This window comes from Mobula hypostoma, chromosome 6 (genome assembly GCF_963921235.1).
Source record: "Mobula hypostoma chromosome 6, sMobHyp1.1, whole genome shotgun sequence".
Lineage (NCBI taxonomy): Eukaryota > Metazoa > Chordata > Chondrichthyes > Myliobatiformes > Myliobatidae > Mobula > Mobula hypostoma.
Genome location: NC_086102.1, coordinates 64,277,720 through 64,296,587, shown reverse-complemented (window position 1 = coordinate 64,296,587; position 18,868 = coordinate 64,277,720). Strand labels below are relative to the sequence as shown.

Sequence of the window (18,868 nt, the reverse complement as noted above, 5' to 3'; positions counted from 1 at the left end):
TTTTTGATGTATTCAAATCAAGTGAGAAAGATTGATGAAATTTTCATGGAATACCTGTCCAATTCTTGTCAATTTATAATTGTATGCATTAAAATTTTACACATTACTTCTTGTCTTGTCACTTTCATGATGGTCAGCACCTTAAACATGTCAAAAGCGTAATTCACAGTGTTGTGAGGATTGTCATGTTTGAAGAACTTTAGTAAGGTGAGGGATGAAAATGAGAAAAAAAACATTTATTTTGATTGTAGTGGAGCTGTTTTATTTTAATAATGATGCATGGAAACAAAGCTGGGAAGTTTTATTTGTAACTGCAGAAATATAGAACACAGCATTGATCATTTCAGAATAATCTGTAACCTTAAATAACAGTTAACCATTCATTACTATTAGAAATAAAAGTTGTGAATAATCAGCTATAATTTATCTATACTATTTTATTGTTCATTGAGTTCACAAAAATTGATTTATCATTATCTTGCAATTTCCAGTTAAGAGTGACCCTAGAAGAAAACATTTACAAATTGAACACATACCCTGTTTATTTTCTCTGAAAGATACATGTGATAAAGCAGGTAGCTTAACCTCCTTCAGATACAAAAATATTCATATGCAAGTAATAAAGTTTTTTTTTCCACATTCAACATTTTGTTTTTTAACTAAAGCAAAAATTACACCAAAGGTATTCAACTCTAGACAAAGTACACCTTGTGCTTTAACAAACCAAGGGCAATATGTGCTCACGTCATGTTTGCAAGGAGTCTTGTGAAAATGCTGTGGCTTTATTTTTCCTTGAATTATGAAAAATATCCTGTACCAAACTTGCCTATGCTTTTCTTTTCAATGTCTTTTTTTTTGCAAAGTTAAGGCAAGTACAATCAACATTACAAAATCCACAACTCTATTGCTAACTATGCAGTATTCATGTAAGTGAATCATGTTCCTTGATTGTAAAAAAAGTGAGACAGGAAAGCAAAAAGGTGCAACATTTGCAGCCTATGTGCTGAGTATTTTTACCTAGAGGGAAGGGGTATTAACGTTACAGAAATATTTACTCAAACTTAAGAGTAAATAATGTGTTCACCCTACACCTTAAGTGTCATGACTTTAGAAGCCATTTTTTCTTTCTATTACTCAACTTTATATTATGTATTAACTAGGCAATTTATAAAAGAAGAAGGAGAAGAAACTGAGTACCAACTTTTAGGTAGGAGCATGACTACTTTGGAATGCCATCAGGCGGTGCTAAAATTGGGTATATCCATGAAAAAAGACAGAGATGGATGATCCGGGGTAAAGATTGTGTCATGGAAGCGTAAGATCTTAAACCAAGAGACAGGTACTTGTGAATTTGATTAAATGCCAAAAATTTCAGATCTTGGATAATAATTCCACTTTTTGAGTTAAATATCTATCTCTAATCTTTGTTGACATAATTGACTGAAAAAAGAAAGAAAATAAATCATAACAATTTTGTAAATTTGTTTGTATTTCAGAATAAGATTGATTACAGCTGCAAACTTGACCAGTCAGATGCAAAACTCTATTGTAATATTTTAAAACTCTAGCACCTGCTGGTTAATGTCTATACAGCCTGGGCAACTAAAGAACAGTTTACAATTAAAATAATATTTGAATCCAGATGTAAAGTGTTGAAATAATCTAGAAGTATCTACCAAAAATTCAGGTGTACAAACCGTATATTCATGCATATTTTTCAATAATCCCCAACAATGATGTTGTATCTTATTCCGTCATTGCAGTCATTACTGATTTTGACACCTTTTTTTAAAGAGTGAGATATGTTGTGAATAGTGAATATTTTTAAAATGCTGATAAAACATCGGTCATCTTATTGGATCTTACCATTATATCAAAGAAGAACTAAAGGCAATTTAGTAGACTTTGTGGGTTTCCTAAACTTGTACGATTAAAAGATTGTCTATGAACCCACTGTAATTGTTTTACAGTTCATGCCAAAATGCCAACATAATAAATGAATCAAACAGCCTTATTGGATTGGTTTGTACCACTTGCAAATTTCAATCATTCTTGATCAACATCCTAAAACCAGAGCTATAATGCATTTCACGCATCAATGTGATGCAAACGTTATGTTCCACTGACACAAACAAGCACAACAAGACTGATCTATTTTGTGGGCCTTCACTCAATTTTTAATTCAGGTTGAAAAACCCTGAATGCTTATTTGAAACAATGTCATCTATACACTTGATTTTACAGCATTATCTTTATTATAATTTGGAAAAAATCAGTACTATTAAATCATCAAATCATGATATTTAATCCATGTGGCATACCTGATACAATATATTTTTTCCACTTCTGATTTATTTTAATGATTCATGAACACATACTTAAGTTATAGGTACCAAGATTTTGCTAATATGATAAGGATGCTACTGTTACAAACAATTTAAAATGGTAAAAATGAAAATAAAAACAACACAACTAATGGTACAAAACTTATTACAAAATTTGATCAATTTATCACATTGATGTTCTAGTGCTGAATGTACTTTACTGTATTCCACTCAAAAAAACATCTCAAATTCAACAATGTCTGTGCCATCACCTCACCTGCCTGCACAAATTTATCTTGTTCTTTTTTGAAAGTTATTGTCACATTTGCCTTTGTGACTGTAATCCAATCCCCAACAACTAATCATGTAATAGTATAACTTTGTGTCAGCTCTTGTTCTTGCCAATTACTTACAATCTGTCTTCCAAAGCCATTGCCTTTACTCCCATAGGACATACTTTCTCCATATTTACTCTATTAAAGCTCTTCAAGATATTGAATTAAATCAAGTGTCCCCCTGCTCTCTTATGCAAAAGCAAATTATTGAGAGTGCTGAAAATCTGAAATAAAACCAGAAATGGTCAGCCGATCAGGATGAATATGATTAGCATTATGAATTTTTATTCTAGTATTTCCAAGTCACTCCTTGTGAATGCTTTTCTATCCCATCTTTCTGTCTCCTTGACAACCTTCTCAACTTGTGAGGCCTCACACCACAGATATGTCCTAAATAATTGTTTATAAGAGCTTAACTTTATTTCCTTGTTTTCATACTATGCTTCCATTCATGAAGTCAAGCTTCAGAAAAACTTCTTTAGCATTTGTCCAGACAACTTTGAAGACAAACTCCAATCCTGTGCCCATTTAAAATTTGTACCATTCAGAATGCATCTGCATTGTCCCTGCCATAACTAATCACTTCCTACTTGATTGCATTTAACTTTAGCTGCTCCTTTCACTAGTCTTTCGACATCTTCCTGAAGCTTATGACATTCCACATTTATCATTGCATTTCTGAGCTTCTGGCAAACTTTTATATTATGCTTTGTGTACACAAGTTTAGATCACTCTCATACATTTGAAAGAACACAAACTGCTGCTTGCTTTCACTCACTTCCCCGTGCTTGTCCAAGTGCCAATTTGGCCCTGATTAATATTTAAAATGCTCTCCACTTTCACTGTCAGTCTAACTAGCCTGTATTGGCTGTTTTTTTTTCATGACACATTTCTTGGACAATATGTAGCATACAGTCATTCGATTATCTGGTACAATTCCTATATCTCAAGAGGACAGGAATATAATTGGCAGAAAAATCCTGAAACTTCCATTATAAAAATAGGATGCTTTCTATTTGACTATAAATGAATCTTGAGCATAACCTGCTTTTGATTTTTAGTCCAAACAAATTCTGTACTTCCTCAATCATTAGTACTTTGGCAGCATCCACTATTTAACTGAAGACTTACAGTATTTGGCACTCCTGTTTTCAAAAAAATTCTTTCAGATTCCTAATCAGCCTGATGCACATTTTGTTTTTATGAACTAAGTACTTGTATGATCTCTTTGCAGTCTTTGTTTCCTTCTCAAGTGTTTCTCTGTACTTTTTGGATTCAGCTTGGATCTCTAGTGAACCATAAACCTGAGATAATCATAATTCCATTTTTCCTGTTACCTGTTAAAATCATCCTGGGATGATTTTCCACGACCTGTGAGTATGTATCTAGTCTGTACGTGACCTTTCTTCTCTCTAGAGGTATCCTAAAGTTATTCCTACTTTACTTACTTGTCAATCTCCAAGAACGAATCCCTTTACAACTCACTCAGATGAGCTACCCTCCAATTGAATAATTTAACCTATTCTGCAGGAATGTACACCAATCTCCACCCCTCCCCCATGATGTTGTCACCTATTATCTAACAATCAATGTGCAATGAGTCTTATTGTTTCTTGTTTGGCACACTGAATCTGCCCTCTTCTCTTCTGCTGCTCTCAAAACAGAAATGATCAATGTTAGAGGAAAGGCATTCCTTTAATCTTCAGAGCCTGTATGCATGAAGAGATAATAATAGAAGAAAATAGAAATAAAGAGGGGAAATGAAACAAGAAATGTAGTGGGAAACTGCTATCTGTATGTCTTTACTTCTCAAATACATAAGTAATTGTGGCAAGCTAGTTATGTGAAACAAATGTTACTACCTCAAGTTGACATTATAAATAAATCAAACTATTTTTTCTCTTGCACTGTGGAGCCTTTTGGATTGTACCTTATACATTTTCACATTTCTTTGCTGAAATAAAAACTGTATTTGTTGCAAGTATCGTTACTGTCTACCCCAATTCAAATTAATAATTTGGTGGCACTAGAGAGATTATTAAAGAGCTACTGATTGTCTATATCAAGGGAATGCATGCTGGGATTTTGAAAAAACATAGACTACTATGTGATTATAAAGGGAGCATGCCATTAGCTGACATTACCATGCTTTTTGGTACTTAGGCTGTTTAGACACAATAAACAAATGCTGTGGTGACAAACATATTGTTTAAAAGAAACAACAAGTTCCATGAAACAAATTAAAGCATTCCACCTCTGCATCTGTACCTCCATAGCATGGACAGAAATGCATCTGTGGGGAATGAATGAAGTTGACAATGACATCTGGCAAAAAATAATTTTAATTTTGAAACACTGAACATGTTTGTAGACTATTTAACAAAACGATGTCAAGAGTGAATCGAGGCACTAAACAATATTACTATAGTGACCTACAAGCAAATGAAAAAAACTAATGACGAAACATTTTGCAGTGTAGAAACACAATAAAAAGAATGATATTTCTCTAATGCTCAGTGTAATATGGCTATCTGAAAACTAATGGTAACAGCTGCGGCAAAGACACAAAAAAACAACCTGTTTTCTTCTGAAATACCATTTATTATTGTGGAGGTAGAAATGGCCCTAACCACATTTAAGCAAACCATTTAAGCAAAAAAAAAGATTTAACTGTACTTTTTTTCTCATTTTTTGGGAATTGTGCACTGATGTGAAAATTAAAAAAAAACTTTCATCAAGTGCATTTTCCTGTGAGTAGTGCAACATAGATTTGCACGATATTTTCAAATGCTTGGAAGACTAATTTACTGTTGTACAAGAGCATAATTTTCCACCTAAATAGTTGTATTGTGTCTTCTTTGTTAGTCATTATTATGAGCTCATTTTGTCAGCAGATTCTTTTTTAAACACTAGTCATGATCGATATCTGAAAGTATAATAGGAATTTATTATTAAGAAAAATATGATTATCTTGTGACTTTCAATGGTTTACGCTAGGACTATATCTACTTCATCTCTTAAGCTTCTACTTAATAATTTTTCATCAGTAATTTCTTTCCGTGAATATCTGCAATTAAAGGTGTACTTCAGACTGACCTGTTATGATACTGAAGTGAAAACGTCACCTACCATATACACTTTAGGGTTCAGTGTCTTTGATATATAATGCCTATGACTTAATATGTAATGTAGTAATGCACACATCCTCAACAACAAATCACATTTCAGGAAACTGACTGTGGCTTTATATAATTATTCTTTATCTGGAGTGAAAACTGGGGAAAATCTCACACATTTGATCACACAACCTTGCAAAAGCATCCCAGTAAAATGTCAAAATCAAGCCATTTCCATCTACATTAATGAAAAAAGCATGTCTATAGTTTTTTTTCATGTGACATGGATACCGTTGCCAGTCCCCTGAAAAATTCCAGTATCAGTTCTAGTAACGTAGAACATAGAAAACAATCATAAATGTAATAGTGAGAGGCAAGAATAGAACAGGAAGACTCTGATGTTACAAACAAATTATTTATCTACAAGACCCTGTGTTTTCATATTTCTTTTTGTATAACAGCAGCAGTCAAGGCCATGGTCCCAGGCACCAGACTGTGTAACCTGATGGAGAACAAACTACCCAATAGCTGTTACCAAATGACACTGGACACACTGGTCTCCCTTGGCAGCAGTGGTAATACAGCACTGTTTGTGTGAACCTCATCTGGAGTTTGCTCCTTGTTGATTTTATTGTGGGGCCTCTGGCCATTAATAAGTGTCATGGGGATGTTGCAGTATGTGTGTTGATTACCTAATGAGGTAAAGGGCATGATGCCACTGGTAGGAGGTACATCGTATTCATAGCTCCGATAGTAATGCTTGTGTCGCATCTGCGTGTGGTAGGTGTTGTGGAAGGTGGAACGCAGGTCCGGATGGGCAGTGGCCAGAGCAGTGGAGGTCGCCGCTGCCATGGAGATGGCAGACACTGTCTGCAGTTCCCCGAATGGGCCCTGCTCGCTAGCATCCAAGACCTGCTCATTAGAGATCGGCTCTATCCTCTTGAAGGGCATCTCGTACTGTAAACGCTTCCAGAACTTGGAATCCAGTTTGTTGCACTTGGGTCCGTTCCATTTGATAACCGTAAGGAGCTTGATTGTGTCTTTGAGAGCCTCAATCTCCTGATAGTTTATAATTCCTCGAAGTTCACTGCATTCAATAAGTATCACTTTAATTTCACCTGTGACCAACATGTTGCGTAGTCTGTTTTCCAGTTCAAATATACTCCATCCTCTCCTTATGACATAGTTTGGGGTCAGTACGATAATTAGTCTCTTGCTCTGATCAATGCATCGTGCCACATCTTCAACATATGCTGAAAGTAAAGTAGGATATCTCCGTTTACAAGCGGTAGCAATTCTTGCTCACTTAAAGGCTAAACATTGTGATGACATGCATGATACTACACCAATGATCCTATTTGGATTTAAGCATGATATCCACCAATTACTACTTATATCACAATGAAATGAGGGAAGATTTCAGATCATCGTAAAATTGACAATGTTCAATAAGATTGATTTTATAACTGCCACACAATACTGGCCAGAGGAAATTTTCTTCATCCCTGCTGGTTTTAATTCACAGGGATGTAATGGAGATATCTTAAGAAAAGAGCAGTTTGAGAATCAAGTACAATGTTCACCATATTTCATGGTTTTTGTTGTCTAACTACTTCTCATGCCTGTTGCTCAGCAGCTCTCAGTTCACTGAGCAATCATCGAAATGCACTTAGCAATGACTATTTTACGGGCTAAAATATCTTAACATGACAAGTTGTACCATAGATTGAGGGTCATTTCAAAGTTCATTTTGGATAGGAATACATACAAAGGACCATTGAGTTTAACTTTCAAACTCAGGTAGAAAGCTGACGGGAACATTTAGTCAGCTTTTGAACACAATCCCTGATTTTACAATGGAGAGTGAACACCAAGTGAACAAATCAACCCAATCATCTTTCTGTCTATTGGTGGAATTAGAAATCTAACCTCATAACATCTACTACAGTACTGTACCTCATCAAGTTTATTTGACAAAAATATCACAAGAAAATATTGGTAAACAAAGGGAGGTGATTGAACCAAGCAACAGGCGAGGGTCGTGCTGGTAGAAGCAAGTGGGGAAAATGAGAAGATGATAGATAGGAGCTATAGGGAGGTAGTCATCCCGATGTTGCTGGAGGCAGGTTCCTGGGTGGCAGTCAGGAGAAAGCGAAAGGGAACAGGTAGCCAGTACAGAGTACCCCTGTGGCCATTCTCCTCAATAATGTATAGTGCCTTGGATACTGTTGAGGTGGACAGCCAATCAGAGAAGAAGCTGCAATGACCAGGTCTCTGGCTTTGTGGTTCAGAAGAGAAGAGGGGAGAAGAGGAATTCAGTAGTAATAGGGCATTCCATAGTTAGAGGAGTAGACTTGAGATTCTGTGGATGTGAAAGAGACACCCGGATGGTATGTTGCCTCCCAGGTGCTAGGGTCAGGGACATCTCGGATCAGGTCCACAGCATTCTAAAGGGAGAGGATGGTGAGCAGCCAGAAGTTTTGGTACATATTGACACCGATGACATAGGTAGGAAAAAGGAGGAGGTCCTGAAGAGAAAATTTAGGGAGTTAGGTAGAAAGCTGAAAACTAGGACCTCCAGGGTAGTAATCTCTGGATTGTTTCCTGTGTCAGGAACCAGTGAAGGTAAGAACAGGATGATTTAGCAGATGAATGTGTGGCTGAGGAGTTGGTGCAGGGAAGGTCTTCAGATTTATGGATCATTGGGATCTCCTCTGGGGAAGGTATGATCTGTACAAAAGGGATGGGTTACACTTGAACCTGAGGGGGACCAATATCCTTGCCTTCAGGTTTGCTAGAGCTGTTGGGGAGGGGGTAACTTGGCAGGGGTATGAGAACCAGAGTGATAGAGCTGAGGATGGGGTAGTTGGCATACAAGCAGATGCAGTGTGTAGTGAGACTGTCAGGAAGGACAGGCAGATGACAGGGCAAAATTGCAGTCAGTGGGATGAGATGCAGTGTAACATGTGGCCAAAATCGAAAAGGATGATGAATATAGGACTGAAGATCTTATATTTGAATGCATGCAATATACGTAATAAGGTAGATGATCTTATAGCATAGTTAGAAATTGGCAGGAACGACGTAGGTATCACTGAGTCGTGGTTGAAATAAGACATAGTTGGAAGCTTAACATTCAAGAATATACATTGTATCAAAAGGACAGGTAGGTAGATAGAGGGGGTGGGGTGGCTCTGTTGGTAGAAAATGAAATCAAATCCTTAGAAAGAGGTGACATCAGATTCAAAGGTGTAGAATTCTTGTGGGTAGAGTTTAGAAACTGCAAGGGTAAAAAGAACCAGATGGGAGTTATATATAGGCCTCTGAACAGTAGCCAGGATGTACGGTGCAAATTACAACAGGAGATAGAAAAGGCATGTCAAAAGGACAATGTTATGATAGTCACGGGAGATTTCAATATGCAGGCTTGGTGCTGGATCCCCAGAGAGAGAATTTGAAGAATGCCTACAAGATGGCTTTTTAGAGCAGCTTGTAGTTGAGCTCACTAGGGGAAAGACTATTCTGGATTGGCTGGTTTGTAATGAACCAGATTTGATTAGGGAGCTTAAAGTAAAGGAACCCTTAGGAGCCAGTGATCACAATGAATCCACCTGGAATTTGGGAGGGAGAAGCGAAAGTCAGATGGAACTGTATAACAGTGAAGTGAAGGGAATTATAAAGGCAAGAAATAAGAGATAGAAAAACTTGTTTGAAAGTGGACACTAGCAGCGATGATGGCAAAACAGCAATGGCTGGTATTTCTGGGAGCAATTCGAAAGGCACAGGATAGGTACATCTTAAAGAAGAGGTACTCTAAAGACAGGATGACACAACCTTGGCTGACAAGGGAAGTCAAAGACACCATAAAAGGAAAAGAGAGGGTATATAATAGAGCAATAATTAGTTGAAAGTTAGAGAATTGGGAAGGTTTTAAAAACTAACAGAAAGCAACTAAAAAACCCCATTTTGAAGGAAAAGATAAAATATGAAGGTAAGCTAGCCAATAATATAAAAGAGGATACCAAAAGTTTTATCAGATATATACAGAGTAAAAGAGAGGTGAGAGTAGATATTGGAATGCTGGAAAATGATGCTGGAGAGGCAGCAATAGGGACAAAGAAATGGCAGACAAGGTGAATAAATATTTTGCTGTAAGTTCAAGAGAGTCAGGGGGCAGAAATGAGTGCAGTTACTATTGCTAGAGGAAAGATGATTGAGAAGCTGAATGATCTGAAGGTCGATACATCACCTGGACCAGATAGACTACACTCCAAGGTTTTAAAAGTGGTAACTGAAGAGATTATGGAGTCAGTAGTAATGATCTTTCAAGTATCACTAGATTTTAGCATGGTTTCGGAGGACTGGAAAATTGCAAATGGTACTCCATTCTTGAAGAATGGAGGGAAGCAGAAGAAATGAAGTAATAGGCCAGCAAACCTGACTTCAGTGGCTGGAAAGTTGTTGGGAGTCAATTGTTAAAGTTGAGGGTACTTGAAGGCACATGATATAAAAAGGCCAAAGTCAGCATGGTTTCCTTAAGAAAGAGTTTTGCCTGACAAATCTGTTGGAATTCTTTGAGGAAATAACAAGCAGGATAGATAAAGGAGAATTGGTTGATGTTGTGTACTTGGATTTTCAGAAGGCCTTGACAAAGTCAGGTTGAGTCAGTGAGTTACTGGCAAATGCAATGTTAGCATTAAGTTTGCAGGGATGTAACGTTGAGGCTTTATAAGGCACTGGTGAGATCTCACTTGGAGTATTGTGAGCAGTTTTGGGCCCCTTATCTAAGAAATGCTGACATTGGAGAGGGTTCAGAGCAAGTTCACAAGAATGATTCTGGGAATGAAATGATTATTATATGAAGAATTCTTGATGTCTTTGGGGTTGTACTTGCTGGAATATAGAAGAATGAGGGTGAATCTCATTGAAGCCTATTGAATGTTGAAAGGCCTAGAAAGGGTGGTTGTGGAAAGAATGTTTCCTATAGTGGGGGAGTCTAGGACCAGAGGGCACAACCTCAGAAGTGAGCAAGGACCATTTAAAACAGTGATGAGGAAGAATTTCTATAGCCAGAGGGTGGTGAATCTGTGGAATGCGATGCCATAGGTGGCTGTGGAGGCTAGGTCATTGGTTGTACTTAAATCAGTGGTTAATAGGTTCTTGATTAATCAGGGCATGCAAGGTTATGGAGAAGGCAGGCGAATAGTGTTGAGAGGAAAAAGGTTTAGCCATGATGAAATGGCGGAGCAGTCCGATGGGCTGACTGGCCTAATTCTGCTCTGTCTTATGGTTTTAAGTGTGGGGCTATCCAGCCATTATTGAGCCACCTAACATGAGGTATGAACTGTGTTAATTCTTGGGCTTCTGTGTAAATATAGTAGGTTGGACTGCAATCAGTACCAGAATCAATGATCTGTGACAGCCTGACCAGAATCATATGAATGCAACGGGAAGCCCCAGATGAGTAGCCACTGGAAAAGTCCCAGTCAAAGTAGCTGAAGACTGGCTGGTATGATGGCTGATGGATTGGGAGAACCTCTGTTTCACTTGGACTCCAAAGTAACCTTTACAAACTATATTAATTCTGCCTTCCTTTCATTTTCCCGCTGCCCCCCGCCCCCGCCAACTGGCCTGATGTTCGGTGCTAGGCTATGGTTATATTTAGGCTCTGGACATTATCACAAGTGCACAGCTTTTGAATGTCACTAGCTGTCCAACCAGCAGCAGTTAAAATGGTGAAGAACACCTGTGCTATATGGCTTTAGGGAGCGCTCAGCTCCCACATGTCAGTCTAGCACTCTCACCTCTGTTCAAGAAGACCGAGAGTTTGAGTCCCACTCCAGTGATTTAAAATACAATCCAGCCTAACACAACTGCCCTATACTGAGGAACACTAGCCTATATCTCAGGTGAGACCTTAAACCAAAGCCCCTTGTGCTCTAAAAGGTAGACACAAAACAAGCCACAACACTGTTCATCAACAACTTATATCTGTATTGTGCTTTTAACACAATGTCACAAGATGCTACACAAGATCTTATTCAATCAAAATTTAATGTATATTAAGGCACATGACTAGGGATAAATTTTGAAGTAGCCCAGAATTTAGCCCTTGGTGTTGAGGTGACTATCGCTCCCACACTCAGTATCATGGAAACAGATTAACTATTCATTATTGCATTGCTGTTTGTGGTTATAGCAATGGCCAAATTAGCTACAGTACTAGCACTAAAAAAAAATGAATGTCATTTGAGTGGAAACGCTGCAAAATAAATACAAAACCTTCTCTTCCTTCACATCACGGTTTAACAGCATACATGTTATAGAAATAAAATAGAAATTTGTACATAGATAAAAGACTAACACAATTAAGTGTTAAAAGTGAACTGGTAAGAATTACTCATACATAAAGTAAATTAGAAATAAATACCAATATCAAATATGTTCAGAATTTGGATTTTTGTAAAGCAAAATTATTTTGTCATGCTTCTTCTCAGTTATTGGAGATAGCTGATTAATTTTCCAAAAGATTTCAAAATGAGTAAATCAAATTTAAGATTATTTTCTTTAAAAATCACCAAGTTACTTCACCATTATGACAACAGTGCTTCAGGAGATAAATTAATCTATTGTGTTAAGCACATGACACCTTTGGCTATCCATCCATCAGTTGCATTCTCCTTGGCACATTCATTTCCTTTGAAATCTATGTACCTAAGTGAGTAGCTGACATTTTCAAATGTGTTTGTATCCACACCTTGATTAGTCAAAACAGCAAGCAGCAATCCACATCAGGGAAATTCAGCAACAGCGGTTGTGAAGAATGCCAGGCTGGACAGAATCTCTCTATTTTATCCTTCATCTCTACTCTTCTCCAGCCTTTTGTAAACAGGCTTTGAGAACTGATGTATATTAATTCAATTTTCAAAAATACTCACTTTGCAAACATAAGGAATTTGAAAAGGTTTAAATGTGATTTCTCCCCCTCAAATTAGTCTACTGAAAATTATTTTGCCATGTTTTAAATTAATCAAGAAAATGATTCTGTGGATCTGTACAACTATTAAGGATGTAGAGGAATGCAGCTCTTATCCATCCCTTTGAGGAGCTAAATCTAAGCAAATCACAGGTGTGGGTGCTTGGAGAAAATAGCAGGGATGAATAAAGACATTGCAGGGATCAACTCCTCTTTGTGACAGCTTGTTTTGAGTTGAAGAGATCTAATTATTCTGCCTTCAATCTACCAAAATTATAGGCCTAAAATGGTAAAAGTAATTTACTACAATCGAAGTCTTCAGCAATGAGTCCTTGGTTCAATAGAGAATGGTGCAATGTTCGTCTTTGGCTGGGCTTATTGAGATTCTAGATGATCTAATTGGCCTCATACCTACTTTTCTGACATGTAGTCATAACTTTCAATTCCAGTTCAATCCAAGAGTTCATCTCAAACTCAATTCTCCTTCCTAACTTTGTGCCCATATTCTCTGAACTGCTGAGAGAAGTTCTCTCTCATCGCTGTCTTAAATGGGAGACCATTTTATTGAGGTAAACGCCTGACATCTAGGGGAATTTTTTCAGTGACTCATGAGCACTCTCAGGTGATACTTAGCTGCTGCTACTGAGGAATGTGATTCTACACCCAGCTGGCAAATTCTTTGAGGCTTGTGAATCAGTGGAAGCATGGTAATGAAGCAATTCTTCACAAAGCTGTAACACTTCTGGTGAGGATACTATACTGTTGTGGGAAAACAAATTCTAGAAAATGGTTCCAAAAATAATGAAAGAATAACAACCTATTTCCAAGCCGAGGTGGTGTGTGATTTGGAAACTTCTGGTGATGATGTTCCCTCATGCCTACTGCTCTTGGTTGGAAAGGTCATAGGTATCAGAGGTAGTCTTGTGGCAAGTAACTATAGTGCAATGTGTTGAGTAAGCTGTAGGCACACTACACCGGTGATGAAGAATGAAATGCTGAGGTACACGTGGTGTTCAACAATAGTCTGCCTTATCCCGGCTGCTATCAAGTGCCTTGACTGTTGGTGCACAACACATCCAGAGCGATGGTCCTGATTCATATGCATATTTGTGAAATAACTTTGGAGAGTCATTATCTGCAGGATATCCAACCCTTGTCCTGCTCTTGTAGCCACAGTACTCTTAAAAGCCTCCATTTAAATTAAGGACAATATGGTGTTAGAATACCAAAGAGATTCTCCTCTCTTTTGTTAGACATGGCGATTGTCTGGCAGTTATGTGGCACAAAGGTTTGTTGCCAATTATCAGACCATTGCCTGAATGCCGACTGGGATTTCCTGTGTGCAGGTGCTCATTCTCAGATATTTTCTGAGGACTGGTGAATGGAGTTCAACATAATACAACTCCTACTTCTGACATAATGATAGGAGAATGGCTATTGGTGAAGCAGCTGAAAATGGATGGGCTGAGGATCTTGCCCACGGGAAGGGGAGGAGAATCCTGGGAAAGTAAGCAACTACTCTACCCATTCTTCTGCCAATATGTTTTTATTACAGCTCCTTAAGTGCATTTTTTCCTTCAGAAATCTCCCAAAGCTCCTCATTCTCAGTTGTGTGCCATGACAAACAATCCACAGGCTCCTCTGTTGTTTAGGTCTCTGCCATCTCAGCGCATCTCATTTCCTTCGTCCAGCTGGATCACTTCCTATAATCCTCATGTTCCTCTGTGGTTCAGATCTGTGCCATCTCTACTAATCTCATTCCTCACTACTCCAGTCCTTTAGCATCTGTTAATCCAAATGCAATTCTGTGGTTTAGTCCTCAGCCATCCCTGCTAATTGCTGGGATGCACTGTCGGCCTGTGCCATCTGCACCATGCTTTTGCCATTTACATTAACTTCCAAGTTCTCTGTTGTAAACGTTGTGACATCACAACAAAAAGCTCTTATTTCACCACATTTCACTTACATCACACAAGTAGATCTTTCTGTTTTGATCTCCCCTGCCTTCATTCCAGCTGCAGCAATTGGCACAGCTACAATTCTCGACTGCAGCCTTATCTCTAAACTTCCATAATCTTGCAACAATTTTGCTTAATCAGTGCCTGCTGTTTGGATTCTCAGTCAGGACGACAAGTTCAGTCCACATCTTTTAATCTTTTTTTCTCTTCCAGAGTACTACCTTCAGAACCCAACCTATATGGTGGCAATCAGTCACAAAACTGTACCTTGAGCAACCAAAGGTAGATTGGACCTATAGTAACGGTTATCACCAAAATAGTGGTTAAAACAAGATGATTCCATTTTCAGTAACAACTCTATGCTGAAATTGGGGGAGAGATAGGAGGAGATTTTACTGCCTAAATGATATTTAACTTCCTTTGACCATTCTCCATGTCTATTATTTTAAGGGGTGGAATCAGTCAGTCTGCACTCCTGGAAGTCTACTTCATTGGATAGGAGCATGAGTCTCATATAGACCCCAAATGGCAGAATTTCAATTAACCTCTGTTATTGCACATCAGCTTCTGGAGTTTTCAATGCAACTGAGAATCAGGAAATTTCTTCAGTAAGTGGAGCAGATTGAAAATTCTGTCCATTGGATTCATGGCTTCAGCCTTGTATGAGCTTATCTGGATGTGGAAACAATCCAAACTTGCCATCACTGGCATCGCCTTACAGTCCCAAAAAACACCTTGAATGATAATGAAAAAACTTGGTCTGATTCTGACTTCATAAAGTATTTCAGCGTGGGACACAAATTTATCCTTAGTAAATGATGCTAAGTGGTGCCCCCTTATCAAAGTGTAATGGCTTAAAACCCATTTCTGCAACTTGACTTTTGTTAGCCAACATGCAGAACAGACCGTTTTTTTGTTAGCTGTGGATGTGATTTGAATGCAAACAATTAAAGATAAATTGCTGTACCTTAGGTGAAAATAATAATCCATAAAATAAAGACTTTGAAATTGTGGTGAGGGATAGGAATATTTGAAAGATAAAAGTGTATGAAATTCCTTCCAGATTTAAAAGAGTTGTTAACTTTTCTATTTTTAAATATGCTAATCCTTCTATTAAAATAATACATTGAACCAATAAATTGATGTACTCTTTTGCAACTACCCTGCGGTTAAACAAAAAATCCTTTTTAATTTTAATAACAAAACTTTCTTAGGACAATTATTCAAATCCCCCCCCCCCCCCTTAAAATCAACTCCTTATTGTAAATTGCATCTACACTGAAAATCCAGTAATTTTGCACCCAGGAAACATGTGCAGGTTACTTCTAGCCAGTGTATGGAATAAAAGTACAATATTCCTCAAAGTCATCATAAGGTACTGAGCAAGATAGCAAGTTTTAGAGACTCATCTGAGCAACAAAAACAAGGTCTATGAATCACAGTGTGGGCTCTATCCATTCAGAGGCACAGTGAGACAACTCCAGGAAAATGCAGGGAGCAGCACCAGCCATTACACATGACCATCTTTTCACTTGCTGAAGCTTTTGATTCTATTAGTGGGGGGGGGGGTGCGGGGGGGGGGTGGAAATCAAGGAGGCGTAATGTGGAATATCCTCTAAAATTCAATGCCCAATGGAAATTCATCAACTCAATATTTGCTTGACAACGGCATGTAAGCTGTATTAACCAATGGATCAACAACAGAAGTATTCTCAGTGAAGAATGGTGTCACACAATATGTCATTCCATGACACTTTCCTTGAGCTTGATCACCACAATATTGCACCTTCCTCCAACAATTTTTCTGTAGAACTACCTTCAGAACTAATGGGAAAGTGTTCAACTTTCAGTGACTATGCTCCAGAACTAAGCTCTCTTAAACCTTAGTAACTCAAAGCCAAGTTGGAGTACACTTGTGTTTCTACAAACTCAGAAGCTACATTTCAAGCAATCATCAACCCACTTCCACTGAAGTAGAGGAGAGGATGGTGTTACACTGAACATCTCCAAGCCAAAGGTCCTCAGCATTTTTTCCCCTCTGTATCACACAGCCCTCAGACTATCAGGGTTTGCTTCCTATATCATGGAGTCATTTATTAGCAAAAGCAGAAGTTAAAACTAACATTCACTACTGCTATTGTAGCCTTTGCATGATTGAGGTAAAGAATATTTGAGAATCAGAACCGCATACCAAGCACAGAACTCATGGGCCATTGGGCAGCAGTGATCCCTGCCCACCCTATATTCTTGAGACCTGGACCATTTATAGCAGGTGCTTCAGGTCAAGAGTAATCTCTCTGTCTCTGCCATATCCTCCAAATTCACTCCATGAATAACAGGTACAATGGGCACAGCAATAGCGGGTGCATTTAATACTGGTACGTGTCAGGTGACGCACACTAGGAGGGCAAATAAAGATTGGACATACACAACAGTTGGGACTTACGGAGTATGGAGGAACAGAGAAACTTCAATGCACAGGTCTAAGAACTTAAGCACAGGTAGACAACATGTAGAAAGGAAATGGGATACTTGTCCTCTCCAGGTAGACAACATGTAGAAAGGAAATGGGATACTTGTCCTCTCAAAGCATACAGTGAAGTTATAATAGAACTTTAAGAAACATTGTTTCAGCAGAACTGGCACACTGTGTTCAGTTCTAGTCACCATACCACAGGGAGAGCACAATTCTACTGGAGACTGTGAACTGGACATACACCAGAATATTGCCTGGGGTAGACTATTTTAGTTAGATAATGGGATAGATAACAGGAAACTTTCACCCAAAGGATATATAAAACTAAAGTATACAAGTTTACAGTGAGGGATAGGAGTTGAGAGGTGACCTGAGGAAGACAGTTTGACAAGAATCTGTAATACACTATATGAGTGGATGGTAGAAGCAGGTACCCTCACACATTTAATAGGTATCCGGATGAGGGCATGCATTGCCAACACATGGATCGTTACGGGTCTTCTGTGCTGGTAAATGGGGTTAGAATAGGTAAGTACTTGATGGCGAGCATGGACAAGGTAGGCTGAAGGGCATGACAAATCAATGCTAGTTTCCTCACCCAGGCCAACCTCCACACAGACTCAGCTGGCTACATTGGTCAGGCCAAATCTCTCATATGTTTTACCTCAGTCTCCTGAAACAGGTATTCTCTGTCATGGGAAGAGCTTACTGGATCGGCAGTGGAAAAGGTTCAAAAAATATCCTGAAAGTCTCCTGGAGATGGAACAGTTTCCATGGCCCCTGGAAATTGGAGATTATGAAGAAAGGAAGGGAAAGGCAAATAAGGACTTACTGCCAGTTGAGCAACGAACAGTTTGTACCCTTGAGCTGAGATCTAGGCAGGGTGGGATTCAGTTGGAAAGCACAGAAGCGGAGGCTGCAGTAACAAAAGTCAGGCTAAAGAGATTCATTGAAAATGAGAAATGGAGGAGAGTTGAGATGGGAGATGTAAACATAAGCAGCCTTACTATCAGGAGAAAGTATACAGTTTGAGAATTGTATCATGTGAAAGATGCCTGGAGATTTTTTTTCTTAAGGCAGAAAATGGCATTAATTACTTAATTGCACAGACAGTATACAGTATTTTTTCTGAATGAGCTTGTAAATTTGAATCCCAAGTGTAATGAATTTAAACATTTTCCCACATTGAAGGAAGTCATATTCAAACACAGTGAAGTATAATGAAAGACTTGTGTTTTAATATAATCAATTAATGTATCTGATATGCAAAAGCAGGAGGGAACCTTTTGAGATGACTGATACTTTCTCCCTGACTATAAAGGGCCATTTATAGACAGTGTTATCGATATCTTAATGTTCAATCCTCGCTATGATAGTCCTAGGATTATTTGAATCCTGACAGTAATCAATTTATTTGAATTGCTCTACCACTAGAATGAAAATGATATGAAAATTTAGTATACAGTTAATCCCAAAGGTGACTTTGATAGACAGGCTTCAGTGTATGGTTAGCTTTGTACTTACTGTTCTCCCATCCGATTATAGTGGGGCACGGAGAGTGTTGTGTGGCACATGATTGCGACTCAGCCCATACTACGGATGGAGGGGAGAATGGTAAGTATGAACATTAGAACAGACATAATACATCAACAGGTAATGTGAAAACAGATTAACAGACATTAT

The 18,868-nt window shown here is 38.2% G+C and overlaps 1 protein-coding gene across 3 annotated transcripts in view; it reads right to left on the bottom strand.

The window, feature by feature from the left end:
- Positions 1-257: 257 nt before the first annotated feature.
- LOC134348068 (interleukin-1 receptor accessory protein-like 1) overlaps positions 258-18,868 on the bottom strand; it is a 1,445,875-nt gene continuing 1,427,264 nt past the window's right edge. For 2 of the 3 annotated variants that reach the window (XM_063050887.1, XM_063050889.1), the window contains 2 exons: positions 18,710-18,778; positions 258-7,028 (listed from right to left, as the gene is read on the bottom strand). In XM_063050887.1, the coding sequence (XP_062906957.1) occupies positions 6,307-7,028; positions 18,710-18,778 (791 nt within the window). In that variant the 3' untranslated portion in view covers positions 258-6,306. The remainder of the gene's footprint in view (positions 7,029-18,709; positions 18,779-18,868) is intronic. The other variant, XM_063050888.1, reaches the window with a different exon arrangement.